At 46.2% G+C, this 21,100-nt stretch overlaps 1 protein-coding gene across 1 annotated transcript; it reads right to left on the reverse strand.

Annotated features, from left to right (window-relative positions):
• Positions 1-66: 66 nt before the first annotated feature.
• On the reverse strand, positions 67-19,063 carry PAX9 (paired box 9). The gene is made up of 5 exons (XM_040256734.1): positions 18,855-19,063; positions 14,333-14,726; positions 12,997-13,623; positions 9,930-10,072; positions 67-1,022 (listed from the first exon to the last, which is right to left on the reverse strand). The coding sequence occupies exons 2-5, from the start codon at positions 14,334-14,336 to the stop codon at positions 768-770; spliced, it is 1,029 nt and encodes a 342-aa protein (XP_040112668.1). The 5' UTR covers positions 14,337-14,726; positions 18,855-19,063; the 3' UTR covers positions 67-767.
• Positions 19,064-21,100: the final 2,037 nt, after the last annotated feature.

Raw genomic sequence — 21,100 nt, forward strand, 5'->3', positions numbered from 1 at the left:
GGTGGGGGGTGTGGGGGTGGTAATGGGGAGGGGGTTATCCCATGGAATGAAAACACAAATGCACCATCCAGAGTCCGTATTTACAAACTAATAGAAAATATAAACATTATTGTATTTGGAACCAAGTCAAAACACCAGGAGGAGCTAAATTCAGATATTGCTTAAGTTATACATATATTTTCCAACAAAATAGGTCATCTGTTAAAAATAAAGGATCACTCAAGTCAATTATTGATTGGTTTCCTAATGATGAATTAAGGCTTATTTTATTACCTTATTTGATTAGAGGGTGTAGCATAACTTTTTCTATATGTATTTTCTTTTATTGATTTTGCAGAATCTCAACAATTGCACGTCTCAGAAGTTCAGGTTGATTTAGAATAAATATACACATGTGGTTTTACCAAAGACTAGTTTGAAAAGTTCCTTAAGCCCTTTGAGGGGTGCCGGTTTCTACGTTAAGAACAGTGCGTGGGCAACACGAATGTCTCATCAATCCTGAACATCGCTTCTGTTTTTTAAATCCTAAAGTCATGTCAGGCTTTCTGTGAGAGAGAAGTTATGGCGAAAAATATTTAAGTGTCATCAGCACAAAGGAGGTGAGTCCATAAAGCCAGCTTTCCGGCAAAAGGGTTGGAGGGCAGAGGGGTGGGATCCGAGACCAGGGAAGGGGGGGAGGGTGTGCCGAGAGGGAGACTCCTGGGGGAAGCTGCTGAAGACGGTGAAGCTGCTGCAGACGGTGAAGCTGCTGCAGACAGAATCTCCCATCAGAGCGCAGAAGCTGTGACAGAGTGGCTACCTTCTCGGGCTGCCTGCATTCCCTTGAATGCCAGCGACGCAGGAATGTCACAGTTGTGGGGGGAAAGTGGGGTGCCACTGGCATGTTGCCACCCATGTCCAGCAACATAACCAGAAGGAGCAGCGCTGTAGGTCATGTAGGGCGACACTTGGGCCGGGGTAGGATAAGGAGCCATGCTGGATGCTGACACAAAACTGCTTACAGCTGGGAGACCGTTTGGTGCCTAAAAGGAGTCGGAAAAGACAAGAGGTGAAAATAATCACATTAGAGTGGCTGACTTTTCACCAGTTCTTAGAAAAACGCAGAATGTAAGTTCTGAGTAGTAACTGACAATATTCTGACTCTACCTTCTAATTTCTTTTTTTTAAGATTTGACTCTGTTTATATTCTAAATGCATTCAGTCTTGCTACTTAAATGTATTTTTTCCACAAAGATTTTGAGGAGGCTAAAACCAGAAAATCCACAGTATTTGCTCTTGCTACTTGGAATTATAGGAAGGAAACACAAGGTGAGGAAAGAATTAATTGTGATTAAGTACTCTTAGAATCCGTTCAGCTCCCCGTCTGCCTTTGTCAGCTTTCCCCCACACTCCAGTTTTGTTTGGCTCTTTTGTTGAGATCTTTGTGAAGGGCCTGGTTGGCGTACTTTCATTTCCAGTAAAGAAGGGCAGAGTGTGGGCTGTCATTTTAGAAACTCAAAATGAGCATGACCTTTGTTGACTAAAACACGGCCATATTTTAAAACATCATGTTGAAAATGCCTGTTGGACAAAGGACATGCAAACATCAGGCAGTTTGTCTATAAGGGTTTTTTAATGAAGATGAGGGAGGTATTTCTTCCAGAGTTATTTTATTAAAAAGGAAACTGTCAGAATATGAAAGGATTACATATGCATGGTTTTGAAATTGGAAAATTTGCTTGCAAAAGTTTTACGGCTCTGTGATCTGAAGTTTTAGAAGCCACGTGGATAAATCTCTTGAAATGAATTTAAATGTAAAATCTTAGTTTGCAAACAAAACACAGCAACTCTGGCAGGCAAGTCTGCCTAGAAACCTTGGCATGCAATAAATTATTGTTGGTATCGTTACTATTAACAACACCAAAAACACCCTGATTTCTAATCCTGATTCTGGCATGAATACTCAGCACCCTTCTTCAAGTAACTTAATTTTCCCCCTTCAATTTCTACATTGTTTAGAAATAAGGAAAATGCTATTTCCTGGTGGTGATCTGAATAAATAAACATATCGCCATATTTCCTAATGAAAATATAATGTAAATAATAGAAATATAATTCATAAAACCAATTAATCCTTAGAGGTAAGAAAAGCAGACATATGTTGGATCCTATTTCCAATTCAATAGCAACATAGAAATTGTTTTCCACTGTAATTCATTTGGTTATTATTTTTACTTCCATGTCTATGAGAATGCAACAGTGGGGGTCTCAAAAATTATTTTCTCAATATAGAGTAATGCCTGGAGTAAAATATATACATGGATGTGATTTAACACTGCTTGTGAATTTCTGTCAAAATAAGAATAAAAGTAGAGGGGTTAACTTTATGTAGTTGGTTCTGTAAGAACACACACCTCGTGTTCTTTTTTTTTTTTTTTTGTCAGAGTGCTTGTTCTTTGAAAAATGGGGAAGAAGAAAGGAAACTGAGGTTTCCTGAATCTGTCTTATGTCTCAGGCACTAAGAAATACCCAGCATATTTTATCAAATAATTAGAACTGATAAACTGTAGCTCATTTTAACCTGAGTTTATAATAATTACAAGATAATTTACAATGAGTAAAACTGTTTAATTGCAATTAAAATGTGTTACAAAGGATGATGATCTGATTTTTAAGAAAGAAGCCACTGCACATCATTGTTGAATATAAATGAAATCTTATCCTCTTTTTATACAAGAGAATATAGATTAAGGAGTTTAGCCATTTACCCTAGGTCAATCAATCAGCCAAGTCCATGGCCATGTGTTAAAAGAAGTCATCACCCCTTCTGATACAGGATTCTCTGCAGCAAATCATATTGTTTATCTAGGACAATTAAAAGATACGATTTCATTTCAAACTAGAGCATCTTTTCTGATAAAAGATTCTTTCCTCTTCTAGAAACTGACACTCAGTCTTAGGCCCTAATTCTGTTTCTTAACTTCTAAAAAAACCCCTCTTTTTCCTGCTTTCTGAGAATAGCTCATTAGAAAATGGCTCAAAGGACAAACACTTTAAGGCTCTCTCAGCAAATGAGTATGAAGATCAAGAACTGGCAACCTGCAGAAGAAATTTAGCATTGCACAGAGACTATATTTCTGATCATCATTATCTAGAATCTTCCCAATAACCTAAAAGAGATTAGTTTGGAAAGGAATTGCTCCAGCTCAATTATGGAAAAGTTGTCTGCATCTGTATCTGGTCTCTTCTATTCTAGCATTAGTTAATATTTTATACACCAAGAATCATAAAATAAGAATGTTAAGACTAAAGTGTTCAGGTTAAAATTACTTTAAAACTAATCAATACTTTTGCTCAACATTTGACCAATACATGGGTTAGATATGTAGTATTATACAGAAACAACATATTATTTAGCAACACAGCAGAAAAAAATGTATTGGTGAATTCTGTTTTTCATCACAGCTAAATTTTTCCTACTCATTCTTTTTTCTTTATATATTTTTTCCTATCATTCAACCTTACAGATCTCTGTGAAATACTTGCTTTATCATATTCCCCTTTTCCCTTTCCTTTCCGTACATCCTTGCTGCTAGAACCACTGCTCACTGATGTTACCCCTTTATTGGGGGCGCTTCATCTCCTCGAATGTAATGTCTACAATCCCTGACGTGGGACCACTTCTTTTTACCCAGAGATGTTCTAAGAAGCCAGGCTGGAGTGGACTCTCATTTTAGACAATGCTCCTAGGATTTGTGGGAAGTCAAAACATTGGATTTAAGCTCACGTTACCATCAGGTGCCTTATTTATTCCATAACTATATCTGTTCATCAACTGTAAAAAAAAAAAAACAAACCACGAATAATTCTTTCCAGATTTGTCCATTTTCTATTAAGGCACCAAATTTATTTTTTATGTTAAATATTTCAAAGTTCTCTAAAATCTGCAATATTTTTAGAGTCATTTTAGTGATGCAGGCCCCGCTATACTGCAGAAAGGAAGGCTGGGAAGGGAACCTCGGAGAGGTTTGACCTCCTCATCGTTAGAAGGAGGCAAGGGAAGGCTCAAGAATTTGCTTTAAAAAAAAAAAATAGAAATCTTTAAACAGTATAGAAATAGCTCTTAGCTTTCACTCAGGTTAAATTATGACCTAGATTTGGGGTGGAAAAGTTCTGTCTTAATTTCCCTTTTTACTTTTAAAGTTCATATTAAAAAAATTTTTTTAAACGGCATAATCAAGATGAGAGAACAAACACGCTTTAAATAAAATGTACCTGCCCACGCCACCATTCATTCTAGTGACCCAATAAACACATCAATTTTCTCACTATTAATTTTGAAACATGACATTAATAAAAGATATAAATCTCTACCAGGTAAAGTAATTGTTATTTATGAAGCAATAATTGAAAAAGTCAAATTTTCCACCATAAAGGAAAACAACTACAGGTAGCATTGATGTTTGTTTATTCTTTCCAGTAAAAGAGTACATGACTTAAACTTCCCAAATCTGTTTAATGTTTTCAGTGAAGGGCATGTAATTAATCTGAAAAGCTAGTTAGGCTGAGTAGAGACTACCAAATGTACACCATAAATATCATGGGAGCAAACATGCTAAATTACTCTATTTAATTGGATTGTAAATATGATTTATAAATTGACCAACATATGGAATCCCCAGGGAAGAGTAAACAAATTTCCCAAATGAAACCCCAGCAATGGGCAAGTAATGGAAATCTCATTTCTGAAAATGACTTTACCTAAAGATTCCATAAATAAGACCTCAATCCATCAACCCCCTTCTCATGGGGATCATGTGGATCTTCCATGGAAGCCACGAGAATCCTTTCCTCTAAAGAACTGTACAAGGGTCCTCTCTAAAGCAAACTATCTTCAACCTAATTTTGAGAATGAGATTTACTAATACAAAGTAAAATAGACCAAATTGTATATACTGGAAAAAGTAAGTTCCTTGTTTTGTTGAATGTTTCCAGACAAAGACAGATTTTATCCCACTGACATTAAACAAGAGAGTCCAGGAAAAAAAAATATGTTAATATGCAATGTATTCTAGTTACGGTTATCACAAGAGTGAATAAAAGTATAACTTTTCATTGTGTTCTAAAATGTTACACAGATTTGCCAGTTTTAAAAAATATTTTCAAATGACTATGTTGAGAAGCTGTATTGGCAGAGAGTTAGACTATAAACAGTCTGAGGACAGGGTCTTGCCTTTAATCATCTCACATCCCCACAAAATGGGACACAGTATAGGTGTTTCATAATCACTTGTATACTTAAGTTAGTGCAGCCTTTTGAAAGCAAACGATGTGATGCTCTTGCTTTTAAAAACAAGAAAACACAAACAAAAAAAACTGGGCACCCTTTATCACAGAATAAGCATTACATTTTAAGTAAGCAAAATGAGTTAAGCTGTTGAAAAGGTACATAAAAGTTGTAACCTAGCTATTTCATTATTTAATTTATGGTCATTGCATTTATTCCCCTCCCCCCACCACGCCCCCAGAGAAAGGGAAAATGCAATCGTTTCCAAATACTCACGACCATGAAAAAAACTGGTATGACAACTGTCTGGCAACTAGAGGTTATAGACAATTCCTCAAATTCTGGGAGTTGTCTACTCAACATTTTCTTTCTTGAAGAAAATGCAAATAGTAGTGCCAAGTCTTCAGTCCACAATCTTTCATCCACTCATCAGCCCTGCCTGGTCCTTCTCTTATGATAAAATGAGTTTACCCTGGCTTTATAATAAAGTATGTTCAGCCACAAACAGCTGTGCTTCACCTAGAATTTCTACCTAGGTATCATAAGCAAGAAAAAGCTTCAGATCTGAAAATAACAAGATTCTCTTTTTGTGTGTGTGTGAAGTCATTTTTCTGGCTGCTATTCTACCCTTAATTCATTATGCAATAACCTAGTAAAATAAATCTGACAAAATGAAATGACAGTTGTAAATATGATTTCAACATCCATCCAAAAGGATCTTAATTATATTTAGTTATCACACTGCAGATCTAATTGTCTCTAGGTAATGGAAAGTTGCTATTTTAAATGTTTTTCTAAATTTTATGTTTCCAAAATGTTATTAAAATTGATGTAGCCTTGAAAAAAATTCAAATAGCTTTTTTTGGTATTTCATATGACATGTTTTACCAATACATAATTACTAATTTTAAAACATAGTTAAAAGCTAGCCAGATCAAAGAATATTTTTCATAGTAGATAATATAAATTTCAAAGACTATTAACATTTGCCTGAAATTGATTCTCTATAAAAGTATAAATTATTTAGCACAAAATAACTTTATTTAATATGAAGAAAAATCCAGGGCAACTTCATTATATTTAAGAACAGTATGTCTACAAGGACAGTCTGTTAAATAATGCACTAGAAAATTATACTCAGGCAATACTATATTTTAAATATAATGTACAAATGAATGTTTCATAAGAATTTCAGATTAATTTATGTCTCCAAATTAAACTCTTTTCACATCTCATTTAACTCAACTTTTTCTTAAGTTCAACTATTTATAGACTATTCTCCATTCCTGATATCTCAATTTGTAGCTAATTTTATATTAAACTTACTGTCTGAGTTGATTTCACTACCCCAAAATAAAGATACTCAAAGCTTATAAATCCACCATTCAGATTACTTGAATCAGAGTACCAGATATTCTTTTATTTTTCCTTGAGAAAGTATGCCTAATAATACAAAGAAAATTTCAACACCTATACAACTGCTTAAGAACTCTTTAAAAAGAATGAGGCAGTAATTCACTAAGTACCATATAAAAGGGTAGATATAGTCCAACCTCATGTTTCTCTATATGTTTTGTTTGTTGTTGGGCTTTTTTTGCCATGCAGTTGCATTCAAGAGTTTTATATTTCCAACAGAAAAGAACCAGCCATTAGGATCCAGAGAAACATTATTGTCATTGAGAGTTAGATGAGATTAAAGAGTTCAAGCCCAACATTAAATGTAGGTGAAAAAAGTAAAAATAAATATCCTTTTTCTTCTATCCTCAAAGACAGACAATAAGGATTCCTGAATGGCACTATAAAATATCAATTGCAGTATAACAGTAATGTATACAACAAGTTTGAATATTCTAATGTTTTAAAAACAAGATAGATGTGTGCATAAGGTTCTAATTACTAGCAATCGGGCAACTTTCTTTGCAGTTTCAGCTGAAAACAGAAACTCTAGATTACAGTAATCAATAGAATCTATGATCAATTGTTGGTAATTTTACAGGTATATTCTGACAAAGGATTATGCTCTAAGTCCTATGATCCTGAACTCTCAATTTCCTCCTTTATTAACTAAAATGAAACTGAGATCATATAATAGTGTGCTATTTAATAACAACCATAAATACCATAAAAGTATTATGGGCAAAAATCTTGAGAAAAAAAAATTTTTTTTGTCAAAGACTTTCAATTTTTGTTCATAACACAGAGAAAAGTGTTACCCAAGTTTACACTAGGATTGTAGAAACATACATATGCTGATAACACTTTGAAAAATAACCTTAAAAAATAAAATTACCCTTCAAATATTTGTAGGAGAAATGCATATACATATATGGAATACACACACACACAACACAGCTTACATTTCCAAGTTTGTTGATGAGCAAATTTTAATGTATAACTTTACCCTCAAGGAAATTAATGTCTAAACTCCAAAACTGCTCACAAAATGCTACATTCTAAGTATATGTGTCTACTTAGCACACCTTCAGCATTAAGCACTATTTTGACAGCTATAATAGAGTAGCTGCTGACTGAACGTAACTGAACTGACTTAATTATGCATGGACATTTTTCAAGTTTTGAAATTTTACATCATTTATAGTATCTTACAACATGGCAATGCAGAAGGTTAGCAGATTGCCATTAAGAACTTTCCAAATGAAAGTTTGATACAAATGTCTTTTTGTTCAAAAAATTTTTCTTTCTCAAGCATTTAGAACAATACTTATTGGCCACTTGTTTAAATTACTCATTCTTATAAACCTGATCATTTAGTCATTTGATAGTCACTGCATAAAATGTAATAGATTTTTAATGTTCAGAAAATACAAAGTAGATTACTTAACACTGTTCTATTTTTATTTTAAATTGACTGGTTTCATTTTGAAGTGTATTAACTAACCATTTCTAAACAAGATTAAACACTAGGTCTATAATTCAAGGGAGTAAAAATAAAAGTAACCCTAAAGATTCTTGGATTATGACACTGCTTTATTTATAAACTAGGTTCATCAACTCTATGTGGGAGATTTTTTTTTTTCAGCTCTATACTTCACAATGTTATTTCAGGAAATGATGACCTAATAAACATTACTGAGCACCTATTAAATGCTTACTACTCTATATGCTGGGTGCTTTATAGACACTCTATTGTTTGTAACAAAATACCCTGACACTTTCTATGAATTCCCTGATCAAAGTATATTGTGACGAAATAAAAAACTGCTTGTTTTTAAGTCAATCTCTAAGCGCCATTTCTATCCATAGGCAATATTTAATGAATACTTAAGTATTTAATGAATATTTAATGCCTATTTTATCCATAGGCAATATTTAATGAATACTTATGTGCCCCATGGTTGTATTATCACATTGAAATTTCACACTGCTTGAGGTTGGGCCTATTATTTCCCTGTTTTATAGATGAAAAAACAGAGACTCTAAACGGTTAAATAACTTGCTTAAGTGGCAGTGGTGCCATTGAACATAAAGCCTCTTCTGTACTACCCTACCTGCTCTTTTGCAGAAGGTGGTAGTGACAGACTTTCTTATCATTTCTCGTTCGCGTGCTTTACAAATACAGAGTCAGGAAAGGGACCCTCCTTCCTTGCTGCTACTTTCTGTGGTGTTTGTCATGGGAGAGCTACTAGTATCTACGGCATTCTGTTTTACCAAAATAAAGGAGGGAAGAGAAAGTGGAAATGGTGTTTATTAGAGAAAACAGACTAGGATTTTTTTTTCCCAAGTGAATAAGTTACAAGTTCCATTGAGTGGAAAAAACTGATTATATGAAAACATTGAAAGTTTTAAGATTTCAAAATAATAAAACGAAAACTGGGTATTTTGAGACTCTGGAATAGGAGTTTGGCATGAATAAATTTGCAAACCTACATAGATCTGTTCAGAGAAGGTCCGGCTTTGCTGCTGTTTGGTTTTTTGAGAGCTTTGAACTCCTTACTCCACCGTGGTGATGAATTTAGACTCAAAACTCTGGGGCTTTTGTTGTTATGGTTGTTTAGCTTTTCTCAAGGAAAAGAAAAAACAACAACAACAACAACACGGGGTGTTTTAAGTTTTCTTTTGGAGAGTCGAGGGAGGGACAGAGGGAAAGAAAAATTAAACGGTCGACAGCCAGTCCGTATAATTTGAGGTTTTCTCACTAACCTCCCTGGGGAGATGACGACGTGACCTTTAATCGGGGCGCGGGAACGGTCTGAAGTTTCTCTGGCTGCCCTCGACTCGCCGTCGCGGGACCCGCCACGCGCGCCTGTGCCCGGGGAACCGCGGACCGTCCGTGCGGGAGGAGCCGCGGCGCAGCGCCCTCGGGCGTGCAGGCCGCTCGCCGCGCGCAGCTGGGAACCCACGGCCGCTCGCCTGGCCCCTCGGAGACGCCGTCCCGGGTGAATGTAGTCCCGACTCGAGCCCCGGAGGGGGCTCGGGGCGCGAGCCGTTTGGCCAACCGGCCCCGAGGCGCTTCCAGGGGTCGAGGCCTCACCCCGCCCTCGCGCGTCTGGCCGTCGTCCCGCCCCCGCCGCCCTGGCCCGGGGCTCGTGGCCGTCACGGGGAGGCGGCCCAGGCTTCACCTCGGTCGAGGCTCCGAGAGGGGGGCCCGGGCCTCCGTCGCCCAAACCCTCGCGGCCCACCGGGCGGGGCCCCGCCTCCTCACCTGCGCGTACTTGGCTTCCTGCTCCAAGGCCCCCTTCTCCAGCCCGTTGACCGCGTGCGGGGCGGCGGCGGGGAAGCTGCTGCGGCCCAGGCTGCTCCACTCCTCCACCTTGGGGCTGTGGTAGGGGGAGCTGTCGCTCACTCCTGGGGGGAGGAGGAGAGGCCGTCAGGCTGGAGGGCCGACCGCGCGCCCCCTCCTGAGACCCGCTCGGAACCCGCGACCCGCGAGCGCCAGGGCCGCGACCTCGGTCGGCCCCTGCCCTCCGCCTCCCAGGGGCGCGGGGCCCGCCTCTCCGGCCGGCAGCCCAGGGCCCGGCCCAGGTGACGGCTCAGAGTAGGCCTCTCCCCGCTCTCTGCCCCACGCCCGCGGGAAGACATTTTTTTTTCTTTTTTTAACCGGCCTTTGATTACCTCCTCCCGTCCTCGCTCCCCTGAGGAAACGAGTGGAAGGAATCTGAAAATTTTCTCCCGAATTTTCTCAAATCACGGAAAGAACGCGTGAAACTGGACGCCCCGTTCTCCCCAGTACTAACCCAGGGTCGACTGGGGGTTGACAAAAGCCTGACACTGTTGCGGGAGAAAGGGTCGCGCTGGCCTAACTCTGCCTGTTCTGGCGCTCAGAAACGTCCAGAAAGTGTTCACTGTGCTGTGCGGATCTAGTACTTAAGTCAACAGATGAAACAAAAGACCTGTAAAGTCTTCTGCAAACAAATGACTAAAGGATGCCCACAATATACATGCAAAGCATGAGTGCATAGGTGTGTGCCTACCTTGTGTGTGACTACCCTTCGTGCTCTATCTCTACACATTAAACCCTGAGTTTGTGTGCATATGACTCAATAAACAAACAGTGCAATTACCACTCTAAGTGCCACCAGTGTCAGAGGTAAGGTCATAGGTTTACTTTCTCAATGAAACAAAAGGTTAGGAAAATTAAAGAGGAATTAAGTGTTTTGGAAAAGAGGTAAAGCTGTCAACTATGCTTTATGCTCTTCATAGAGACGCAAAGAAAATTATATGGTGTAAACCGATCACCACAATACCAAGAGGTGTGCATGTTGAATCATCGGCACCTTTAAGTGAGCAAGTACAATTTTAAAGAGAAGATATTTGAAAACTAGGAGCAGTTTGTCTTTGGGACCCATGGGTGGAGGACGGAAGTTTGACAAAGCTACTACTGCGATCTTAAACACTTCCATCTGATACTGAGCTTCAAAGCAGGGCAATCATTTTGAGGAAAGATCATTTGTAGAAATAATCATTTTATATTCACATATTTGTCAGAAAACAGGTTGTTTAAAGCTGGCACCCAGAATCAACAATATGTAGAATGAAGAGTTGCTTCTCTCCATAATCTAATACTTTTCCAACTGACATCTGGTCTGATTGTAGGTTCCCTAGGGAAGAAAGGTTTTCTTTTCAACTCTGTCAGTCTTTTTTCACTATGCCTCCCCCTCGCCAAAGAATTAAGATTGTGTTCCAATTTGCACCAGGAAATAGTATTTTGGCCCAGAACTGCCAGTCTTTCCTTGCCTTCCCAGACAAAAGGCAATCGGTGGGCACAAGCCTGAAGTTATCTTAAGAAATTGAGATCCCCCTGCGCGCCCCCATTTCTGCTGATCTCACACTTTCCCATGAACAGGGGCTTCCTTTAAATGTCAGTGAGGTCAGTTTATCCTATAAATCAAGGGCAAACTCTCTCCAACTAAAGCTCCAGCCAGCTCCAAATAAGACAAAACTGGGCCCTTAGAAGGATCCTGTAAAGTCACAGAAAACAAGAAGATGAGAAATCAGGGCTATGGTTAATTATTTAAAAAGATAATTGTGCCAATGTGGTGGCAACTGAGAAAGGCAGGAAATAATTAAATGAACTATTTCCCCTTTTCCTATTTAATTTTTCCCCTCTCTTTTTAAAGTTTTGGCTGAGAAATTAAGAAGATAGGCTCTTTATCTCTGTATTATTTAAATTCTGCGTCTAGGGCATTTTTGACTTTGTTTTCTCCCTACTGAGAAAGAAGTTAACGCTGTTTTATGTTTTGTTTTATTCTGTTTTAACAGCGCAGTAAAAGAAAACAAACTCGGGTCTCCTGCGGAAGCCCGACTGAGCATAAGGGCGCGGGGAATCATCCTTAGCAGCAGAATAAGACACTCACAACACGAAGGTCAAGGGTGAGAAAGGAAAGGAACGGTGGGGTGGCACCACTGAAAACGTGCAGGGACGGGATGTCCACTAGAATTCCCTGGGACTGGCGGACCCTAAAGAGAAGCGGCAGGCGCGGGGAAAACGGCAAAGAACAGAAGAGAGGACAGCGTGGAATCGCCGTGCCTTTTCCCTTCATTATAGCGGTGGTTGGCGCCACTTCCTAGGATATATATGTGCTAAAATCTGTTAAGGTAAAAAGTGTCCTGTGGCGGGGAGGAGGAGAGCGGGAGAAAGAAATAAAGCAGAAAATTAGTCCCAGAATGAGCAATGCTCTAACATGCAAGTTACTAATAGTAACTTCGGGACCTCCGTTTCCGAGGAAAATGAAGTGAAGCATAAGAATGAAACCAATTAGGTGACATTTGAACTTCCTGCCTGAGCAAATTTGGTCTGATTGCCAGAATGCAAGAAGAATACTGCAATTTCTACAGAGTCCCCGACTCCCCAAACAAGCCGCCCGAAGCCGTGTCTGCAGCCGGCAACTCCACGCCCGCTCGGGCCTCTCAGGCTGCGCCCCAAGTCCGGCCCCGGCCGCGCTCTCCAAGAGAGCGGGCTGGTCCGAGGCTGCCGCGGCGCGAGAGGCGGGGGAGGGTGGAAAATGCGAACCATGTGTTGGGGATGGGGGATGTTATGGGTCTGGTAGTTTGAGATGAGGCAGTAGACTGTGTGTGGCAAGGAAACGAAGGGCATGAATTTCACGTTAATGAGATCAGGACACCCCCTGGGAGGACTCCTGACGTTTCCAAAGGAAAACGTCTCAGGTGGTGGGACAGACGCGGGCCCCTGGAGGCGCAGATGCGGTAACCCCTGAGAGGGTGCGGAGGGAAGCTCTGTACAATCCCATATCCGGGCCCCGGGCCCTTACCTTGGTCGGTGATGGAGCGAATGCCCAGGATGTCGGTGACGGAGTGCGAGGAGGGCCAGGTGCGCGGCATGGCCACTGAGCCGGGGATGGCTGGCACCCCTGGCGGCGTGGGCACCTTAGCGGCGGCCGCCGTGATGGGGCTGGGGTACGAGTAGATGTGGTTATAGGGTAGCGCCGGCTGCGGCGCCGGTTGGTGCTGCTTGTAGGAGTCGTAATGGCCCTGTTGGGCCAAGTTGCCGATCTTGTTGCGCAGGATGCGGCTGATGGAGCTCACCGAGGGCACGTTGTACTTGTCACACACGCCGTCCGCCAGTAGGCGGTCCCTTATCTCCCAGGCGAAGATCCCGGGGTCTCTCTGCTTGTAGGTCCGGATGTGCTTCACCACGGTGGGGGTGGTGACCCGAGGCTTGCTGCCCCCAATGGCTCCTGGCAAGATCGAGCCTGTCTCATTGTAGCGCGCCAGGATCTTGCTGACGCAGCCGTGCGAGACCCGTAGCTGGCGGCTGATGTCACACGGTCGGATGCCCAGTTGGGCCAGCTCCACTATGCGAAGCCGGATGGCGTTGGGCAGCGGCCTCCCGTTCACGAATACTCCTCCCAACTGGTTTACCTCCCCAAAGGCTGGCTCTGCAAAACGAACACACGGCGCGCGGGGACGCGCACCCACAGTTTGGGACAACCGCTTGCCACTCGGCCTCCGCGCGCGTCAGGGGGCAAGGCGGAGGCACCCGCCTGGGACTAAGGACCCGGGCTTTCACCAAACCACACGGTCCCCGAGCCTTGAGGAACGGCCTCAAATCACCGCGGTTGAGTCAGACCCTCCTCCCTCATTACGGCAGTGCCTGCGGCCGATACAAGCAAATAAAGTGGTGAGACGCAGGGCCTCTCCGAGTGTTCAGAAGCCTCCGAAGCAGGCGGGGAAGTCGGTCTTGACGCTGCAAAGCGGCTCCTTCTCGCCCACCCCGCGCTAATGTCCTTGGGCCGCTCCCCCTTGATCCCCAGCGCCCCGCCTAGGGACCTGCGCAATTAGACATAGTCTTTTTTTTTTTTCTGGTTGGCTTTTTTACCCTGTGTACGCGAAACAAAATTTGGTTCGCCACCGGGGCGCGGGGCTTGCTGCCACCGCTCCCTAGTCTTGAAATCAGAAAATGGCATCAACAGCAGTAACCCAGTAGCCAGCGTTCAGACTGAACTGCTGCGAGCCGCTGACCCTTAGCGTGTTCCTACAACTTGTAGGAACACAAGCAAAGTCAATAAGGAGAGTGTGAGCGCTCAGTGGTGCGCGCCCTCCCTCCCTCCCTTCCCGGCTCTGACAGCGTACCCCGCCGCCACTCACCCATTGCTCCGAGCAGTACACCAACCGGGCCCCAGTTCCGCACTCCCAGAAAAAAACTCTTCGTGTGGCCTTAGTGGCCCGTCGTGCTGCTGCCCCGGGCCGCCGGTGCCTCCGCTTCTCCCCGGGAGGAGGCGGCGAGAGTGCAAAAGGAAGGAGTAAAAGGAAGTCTGTGCCCCGCTGAAAGAGGCTTGAGTTCTGCATTTCAATCTAAGCAGTAACGTGGGCTGGGCTGAGCGGGGCCGGGCGGCTCCGTCTATCACTCACTAGGGGCACGCCCCCAAAGAGGAGGGCCCGGAGGCAACCTGCGTGATGATTGGTTTGGCCCGTTGAGCGACAGCACAGTCCGGGAAAGTTCTTCCGCTGTCTCTTTCAATCTCGCTCTGCACCTGGGTGACTAAATACAATGAAAAGAGGTGTTTGACACCTTCCCAGGGGCAGCGCAAACAGCAAAATCAGGCTCTTAAAAATGCTGAATAAGCAAATGAAAGCTTTTGGTCTGAATACGAGAGACTCGAAGGGAGAAGGGGCCGAGAAAACTTCTTTGGGGGGAAGGCAGACATCTCAGAATTTAAGTTAAAACTCTAGGTGGGAGGTGAGCTCCACCGTCTTTGATGGTGGCCATGGTGAGTGTTCTTAGAATAGCCTGTCATGCAAGCTTCAAGAGATTGTCAAGAGAGGATGGCTGTTACCAGCGGATCTTACAGTACTACATCCTACGCTGCGAGACCAGAGCGCAGGTGTGAGAAGGTAGGCCGTCGGAGAGACGAGAATAGGGGAGACCTAGCCAAAGGGTCGCAAAGAGTCGGACACGAAACTGAGCGACTAAACACGAGCAGGAGCCAGAGATGGAGGCCACTGTTACCTCCAGGTAGACACCGCTCTCCTCGCCTGGTGACTAACTCCCCACAACAGTCTCTAGAGAGTTCATCCAGGAATGCGGGGTCAAACATTAGCCTAGGCTCCAAGCAGGAACGAAATTACACGCGACTACAGCGAGCGCATAGCCAACTTCAACCATTGACAGGCACGGGGCACTCTCTGCGGAACCCAGTGCGCTGGAGAGCTCAGCCATGTTGCTGGTTCGCTGGCCCTTGGTGCCAACGACATTCGCCGGTTTTCCCCCACCAAGGAACGACTGCAAAGGGCTTGTGTTTAAATATGAAACAGACTCGTTCCTAAGAACGTGAACACCGAACCTGCACATGCATGTATGTGATTCCCACATCTTCTCACTAGCTGTCAGAGGCCCTGCAGTTAAGCCTACCTTCCTAATTCATGCTAAGTCTAATGTAAAGTGTACAGTAGTCTTTTTAGCGGTCAAAGTTATTCACATTTTGAGTATGGGTTATGGAGAATGCGAATCAAAATTAAAAGCAAGGCGGGAAACATTTTTAATGAACCTGGGAGTTTGCACTGCTTCAGGGTCGAGGCTATTGACACTGCTGCTTGACAGTCATAAGGTTATCTCCTCTGGTGCGCAAAAGTTTCAGTCCTGAGGGATGGGCTCTGGTTTACACATAGGGAAGCTGACTGGGCCCCAGTCTAGGCCAGTAAGTGACAAGAGCCCAGGAAAACTCATCATCAGCTGTGCTTTTTGAAATGAGCAGTAATCTCCAGATCCTCACACTTCCATAGCAGGGGTGCACTCTAAGTTGAAATGTACAGGTATGAAGGATTTGAAAGATAAAGGAACAGTGAAGTCAAACATCCTTAATTCTTTACAACCAGCTTCTTGTGGAAAGTCCCACAACTAGACATACTTGAACTTGTCTGCCTTTGCGGTTGTTGTTTCTGTTTCAATTGTTTAAAATCTCCAAGTTTGACTTGACAGCGATTTCACCAGGGTCTGATCCCCCAAGACCTGTTACGAGGCATCTGCCTGTAGTACAGGTATTCTACAACTCGGAGGGCCTTTGTGGATCCCAAATTTGAAAAGCAGCAGATCGCTGTTGGGGCAATTTGAGTCTGCGACATCTGAGGGGAGCATACGATTTTGCCTTAAGCTTGTGCCAAGGAATGAACGTGCTGGTCATCTTGATCCAGAGTTCCTCTGACTCCTCTTCCCTCTCACCACACCGAGTAGCGACCCCTGCGCAGTCTCTATGCCCAGTCCAGTGAGGGCTTCTCGGGCTTTTCTGGGCTGTAATGTTGATAAACATTAGAAGGCCGATCGCCTTCTAATCGGCCAAGATCCAGTGCCGTAGTGTGCTTCTTTACAGGGCTTTAACGGTTCTGCAGCACCAGCCTGGAGTGATCCAGAAACTGGTATTGTTTGGCGCTCTGGCTAGGAGAACCTAACACACAACACCCTCTTGTTCGCCCCCAAATCCCTGTTTCCTCATATTTCCCCGGACTCTCCAACCGGTTTGGGCTTCCCTGGTGGCTCAGACGATGAAGAATCTGCCCCCAACGCGAGAGACCTGGGTTCGATCCCTGGGTCAGGAAGATCCCCTGGAGAATAAAATGGCAACCCACTCCAGTATTCTTGCCTGGAGAATTCTCCGGACAGAGGAGCTTGGCGGGCTACAGTCCATGGAGTCTCAAAGAGTCGGACATGACTGAGCGACTGACACACACGCCAACAACTTTGCTGCTGCCTCTCCACTTCCACCTGTGGTCGCGCGCGGTCTCGGCCCCCTGGCTCCGCGTCTCTTTCAGCCCAACAGGCCCTCTAACGCTGGCGAGTGCGGATCTTCGGCACTCTCAGCTCAGCGCATTCCCGAGAGCGAGAGAAGGATCTTGTTCGGGAGCACTAATTCTCAGCGGCAACCTGAGGCCGGGGCTCCGGGGGCAAGAGGAGCTGAAGCTTCAGGGGACAGACAGAGGCGCCCAACCCTAGATGAAGGAGCTGATGCAGACTCCCCCCTCCCCACCTCCCTGCCCGGACGCACTCTGAGCACTGTGGCCAGGTAGCCTGAGACCCAGCGACAGACAGTGACCTAAAACGGAAAAGAGGGTTTGGTGGTGTGGGGCGGGGGGAGAAAGAGAGAAACAGTAAGGGCCAATAAGCCTCGACTGATGATGAGCGTAGGGATGCAGAGAAAAAGGAAGGGTCAGTTGAGGTCAGCGCCCTCTGGTTACTGCCCCCTCCGAACCCAGGAGATCACACAGAGATCGGAAGAATTTCGGCTAAAGAAATTTAAGACCAAAACACAAGTAAGTCCTGCAGCTGACAGAGGCCGGGAAGAAGCCAAAAGCCCTTCCCAGGGCGCTGTCTAGTTCTCGGAGGAGCGACCCGTCCTCCGGGTAAATATTTACTCAGTGGGAGACTGGAAGCTGGCTGGACGGGAGCGTGTGAAGGAGGGGGCTTCAAGGGGTGGAGCGACTCCGTACGCTCGACACTGGCGGGGACAGACCTGTGCACGGGCCCGAGGGGAGTCGGGGCCCGGGGACTTCAGAGACGGCCGGGGGCCCGACGCGCGGCTGGGGAACTTAGCGCGCCCCTTTGGCTGGACTCCTTCCCAGCCCTTGCGGGCCCCGGCCAGATGCCGTAAAATCTTCATAAATCTGTCAGCGGTCCCAGTGCTTCGGGCGATCACCTGCGGCGTGCCCCTCCTGGCACCAGCGGGGTCTGGGAAGAGATGCGGAGAAGGGACTGGAATCTGGATCCTTCTGAGGCCGCCCCCGCGAGGCCCTGGCAGACCGCGCCCGGACCCAGGCGCTACAGGCTGTGTGGGGAGTGGGGACCCCCCGGCTCTCCAACCCGAACCGACGTCCCGGGCGGCTCCGCCTCGCCCCTGCTTCCCGGTCCTGCAGGTCAGCGACAACCGCAGATGGGACGGGAGCGCGAGGGTGGGTTGAGAGGGGCGTGTGTATGCGCGGGAGAGGGGTCCTGCTATTCTCAGGCGCTTTTAGGGAGACTAGAGTTGCCGACGAGAATGTTAAGAAAAGATTCCTCCAACTTGCCCCTCTGTCGGGAAAAGACAGGACCGAGAGTGAGGCCCAGGCAACGACTGCCGCCTCTCGCCCTGCCCAGGGGAGTTTCGGGGATCGAAAGCAGCCAGAATCTGAGCTCCGGGATGAGTTTTCAAAACACAGTTACTTCTTCCAGTCGTCTGAGGGAGAATACGGTAGAGGCAAGATCTTCGATCCGGTTCCCCCACGGGAGCTCCTCTTCCTGGTAAGTGAAGGACTGCACGCCTCGTAGAGAGAAAGAGAGGCCGGACTTCGGTCCTCGCCAAACTGCGCTGCCAACACCCGGGCCGCGGGTTCCAACCCGGATCGGCCAGATGCTACGTTCCGGCCTGGTAGGGTCAGCGGCCGCCCCTCCGCCCACTGGACCTCCCAGTGTCTGCTGCCGCACGTGGCAGCCGGAAGCGCACCGGGTGCTTAAGGAGAGGGAGGGTCCGCCCTGGGCCGCGCGGGCTGGACCCTATCTGCGCCTGGGACCGCGGGCGGGGTCGGAGGCGGCGGCTAGAGGGAAGAGCCAGGGGGTGTGGGAGAGACCGCATGCCCGGGCGCCCAGCCTCAGCCAGGCCAGGGTGGTGGTGGTGATGAGGGGAGGGGGTGTCCAGGCACTGACCTGCCAGCCTGTACTTCGCCGGGCTGCGGACGCATCCGGACGCACCAGCCCAAGTAGAGGCCGCTGGGGCCCCCAAGAGGAACCTGGAAAATTCTCCGAAAGTCTCTAAGGCCTCCCCGCGTTCTCGCTGCCTTCCGGCTGCTGGTGCTCACGGTTCGAGACCCTTTCCCCAGAGGGCAGCAGCCCGCGGGGTACTGCGGGAGCGCGGAAATCCCGCCGCGGGCCGTGGGATCCGCCCTGGGGCTGCGAGCGCTCCTCACCCGCTTTCTCCTTCCGAGGGCAGGGGAGGGGCTTGTTGCCGCCTGAAACCGGCTTTTAATTCTCCGCCTGCCTGTTTCCGATCACCCGGGGTTGGTTTTTCTGTTTGCACACTCCTTCTGTTACAATAAAAACAAGCGACATTTCTTTTCCGTTTCCCCGCATTAGCGTCACTCAGTAATTGTTCTCCACCCCTCTTCCCCCCGCTTTGAAGGCAAGCGGGATTGCTGTTGCCCTCGCATTGGAAGGCTCCTGAGTATATAAGCAAACCTGCCCTCAAGACTTTAAAGTAAAAATAAATAAAGGCTCGGGAAATTGCTGTGACCCCAACATCACTTTCTGAACGCAAATTACACCCATTTTTCAGTTTTCAACAGCGGAATTGTTTTCAGAAGGACGGCGCGTTGCCCCCATGTGATATGGTTATATTTGTTTATTAAATCCATAAATGAAAGGGAACACATTTGGGGGGCAAGGGGCAAAACTCTTGGCTGCATAGTGGCAAGTGCGATCAAGGATCGGATCCCGGCTAGGGGCACGAGCAGGGCGGAGTCCAGCAGAGACGCCGGGCTGAGCGTCCTGCCCAAGGGACGCTTCGACCTGCCTGGTTCGAAGCATCTGTAGAAGCCACAGAGCTCGGTAACAAGGACACTGTCCGACGTTACTCTACAGCCTTGAGCAGCGCTGGCTAAAGAGAACTGCTGCTGCCTGTGGGAAGAACAGGCCTTGGGGGTCTTTAAGAAGGCGGTGGGGCTGCCTCCTACTGAAGACCCGATTGGCCTAAAGGTTCCTAGAAAAGATAAACGAGAACCAGGCCCTGCCTGTAAGCCTAGGTTTCGGATCTCAAGCACATACAAACTCTTCGGGTCCCCCACCAGGGTCCAGCTTTTGTTGAACGCAGCGTGGTTGGGGTTGCCTGCTGGCTTCAAAGGACTGCAATCAATGTGCTCGCCAGCCCTAGTGCTAAGCAACTGCGTTCCTCTCGTTTTCAGGGATGCAGAGAACCCGCACTCGCTCACTTCTCGGTCCTCTCGTCAGCGAGGGGCGGGGAGGAGGGGGGGTTGCAGTTGGCACAGTGTTCGCACGAATCGCCTCGGATCCCGCGCAGCGGATCCCGTGAGTCCTCACACCCAGGCAATGGACAGGGTGATGGGACCGCCTGGCGCCGTGCGGTCGAGATGCGGGATTTCCAACCTGTCGCCTTCTCCAACCTAATTCTACCACTGATCAGCCCCGCGCTGACCTCGAGAACGGAGACTCATGCTACACAGTCCTCGCATTCTCTCTCCGAAAACAGGAATCCAGGTTTAAGAGCAGAAAGTTAGCGTCGGATTCGCGAAAAAATTCCGGCTTTGAGTCCCTAGCTACCTTTCTGCAGACAGTCGCCTCATCATAGCGCCACCTACAGGTGCAGATTTGCTTGCGCTCGCTCAATTTTTACCACGATTGGGCAAGGTTGAAAATCCACGAAACTGTCATAGCGCGAAAATTCTAGTTCTCCCTTCCAATTCCTCCTCCACCCTCAACTCTCCACTGAGTTCCAAACCTCCGTACCTTTCCCCATCATGGTCCAAGGCAATCCTGAGCATCACTCTTGCCATGATTCACCGAGAGCCCATCTTGCACGGTTCGGGCTGGATCCTCTTGCCGTCCCCAGGAGGTACTCGGAGCCCTGGGCTGTGAACTGTCCGTGCGCTTGGGCGGGAGAGCCTGAAACTGCCAACGACTCCGCGCCTCGAAGGGGAGTGTTGGGACCACCCTTGCCCAACCCATCTTACTATTTGCTCAGGGCTCCCAACGTCCAAGCATTCACGATAAACTTACAAAGGCAGTATTACCGTCTTTCTTTTTTTCTTTTCTTTTCCTTTTTTTCAGGGAAATCAGAGACTTGGGTTATATAAGAGCATACAAGACACTTAAATGAGATCCCACGGTGTATAAACCCCACTGTGTCTCAGTGTCGTCGCTCTCCGAATTTCCCTCTTTTT

This window comes from Oryx dammah, unplaced genomic scaffold (assembly GCF_014754425.2).
Source record: "Oryx dammah isolate SB20612 unplaced genomic scaffold, SCBI_Odam_1.1 HiC_scaffold_16, whole genome shotgun sequence".
Taxonomy (NCBI): domain Eukaryota; kingdom Metazoa; phylum Chordata; class Mammalia; order Artiodactyla; family Bovidae; genus Oryx; species Oryx dammah.

Excerpts from the sequence above, each read along its gene's own strand:
- PAX9 (XM_040256734.1), bottom strand. Across the intron at positions 10,073-12,996 it reads TCGCTCCATCACCGACCAAG|GAGTGAGCGACAGCTCCCCC; the intron begins GTAAGGGCCCGG and ends TCCTCCCCCCAG. Across the intron at positions 1,023-9,929 it reads AGGAAGCCAAGTACGCGCAG|GCACCAAACGGTCTCCCAGC; the intron begins GTGAGGAGGCGG and ends GACTCCTTTTAG.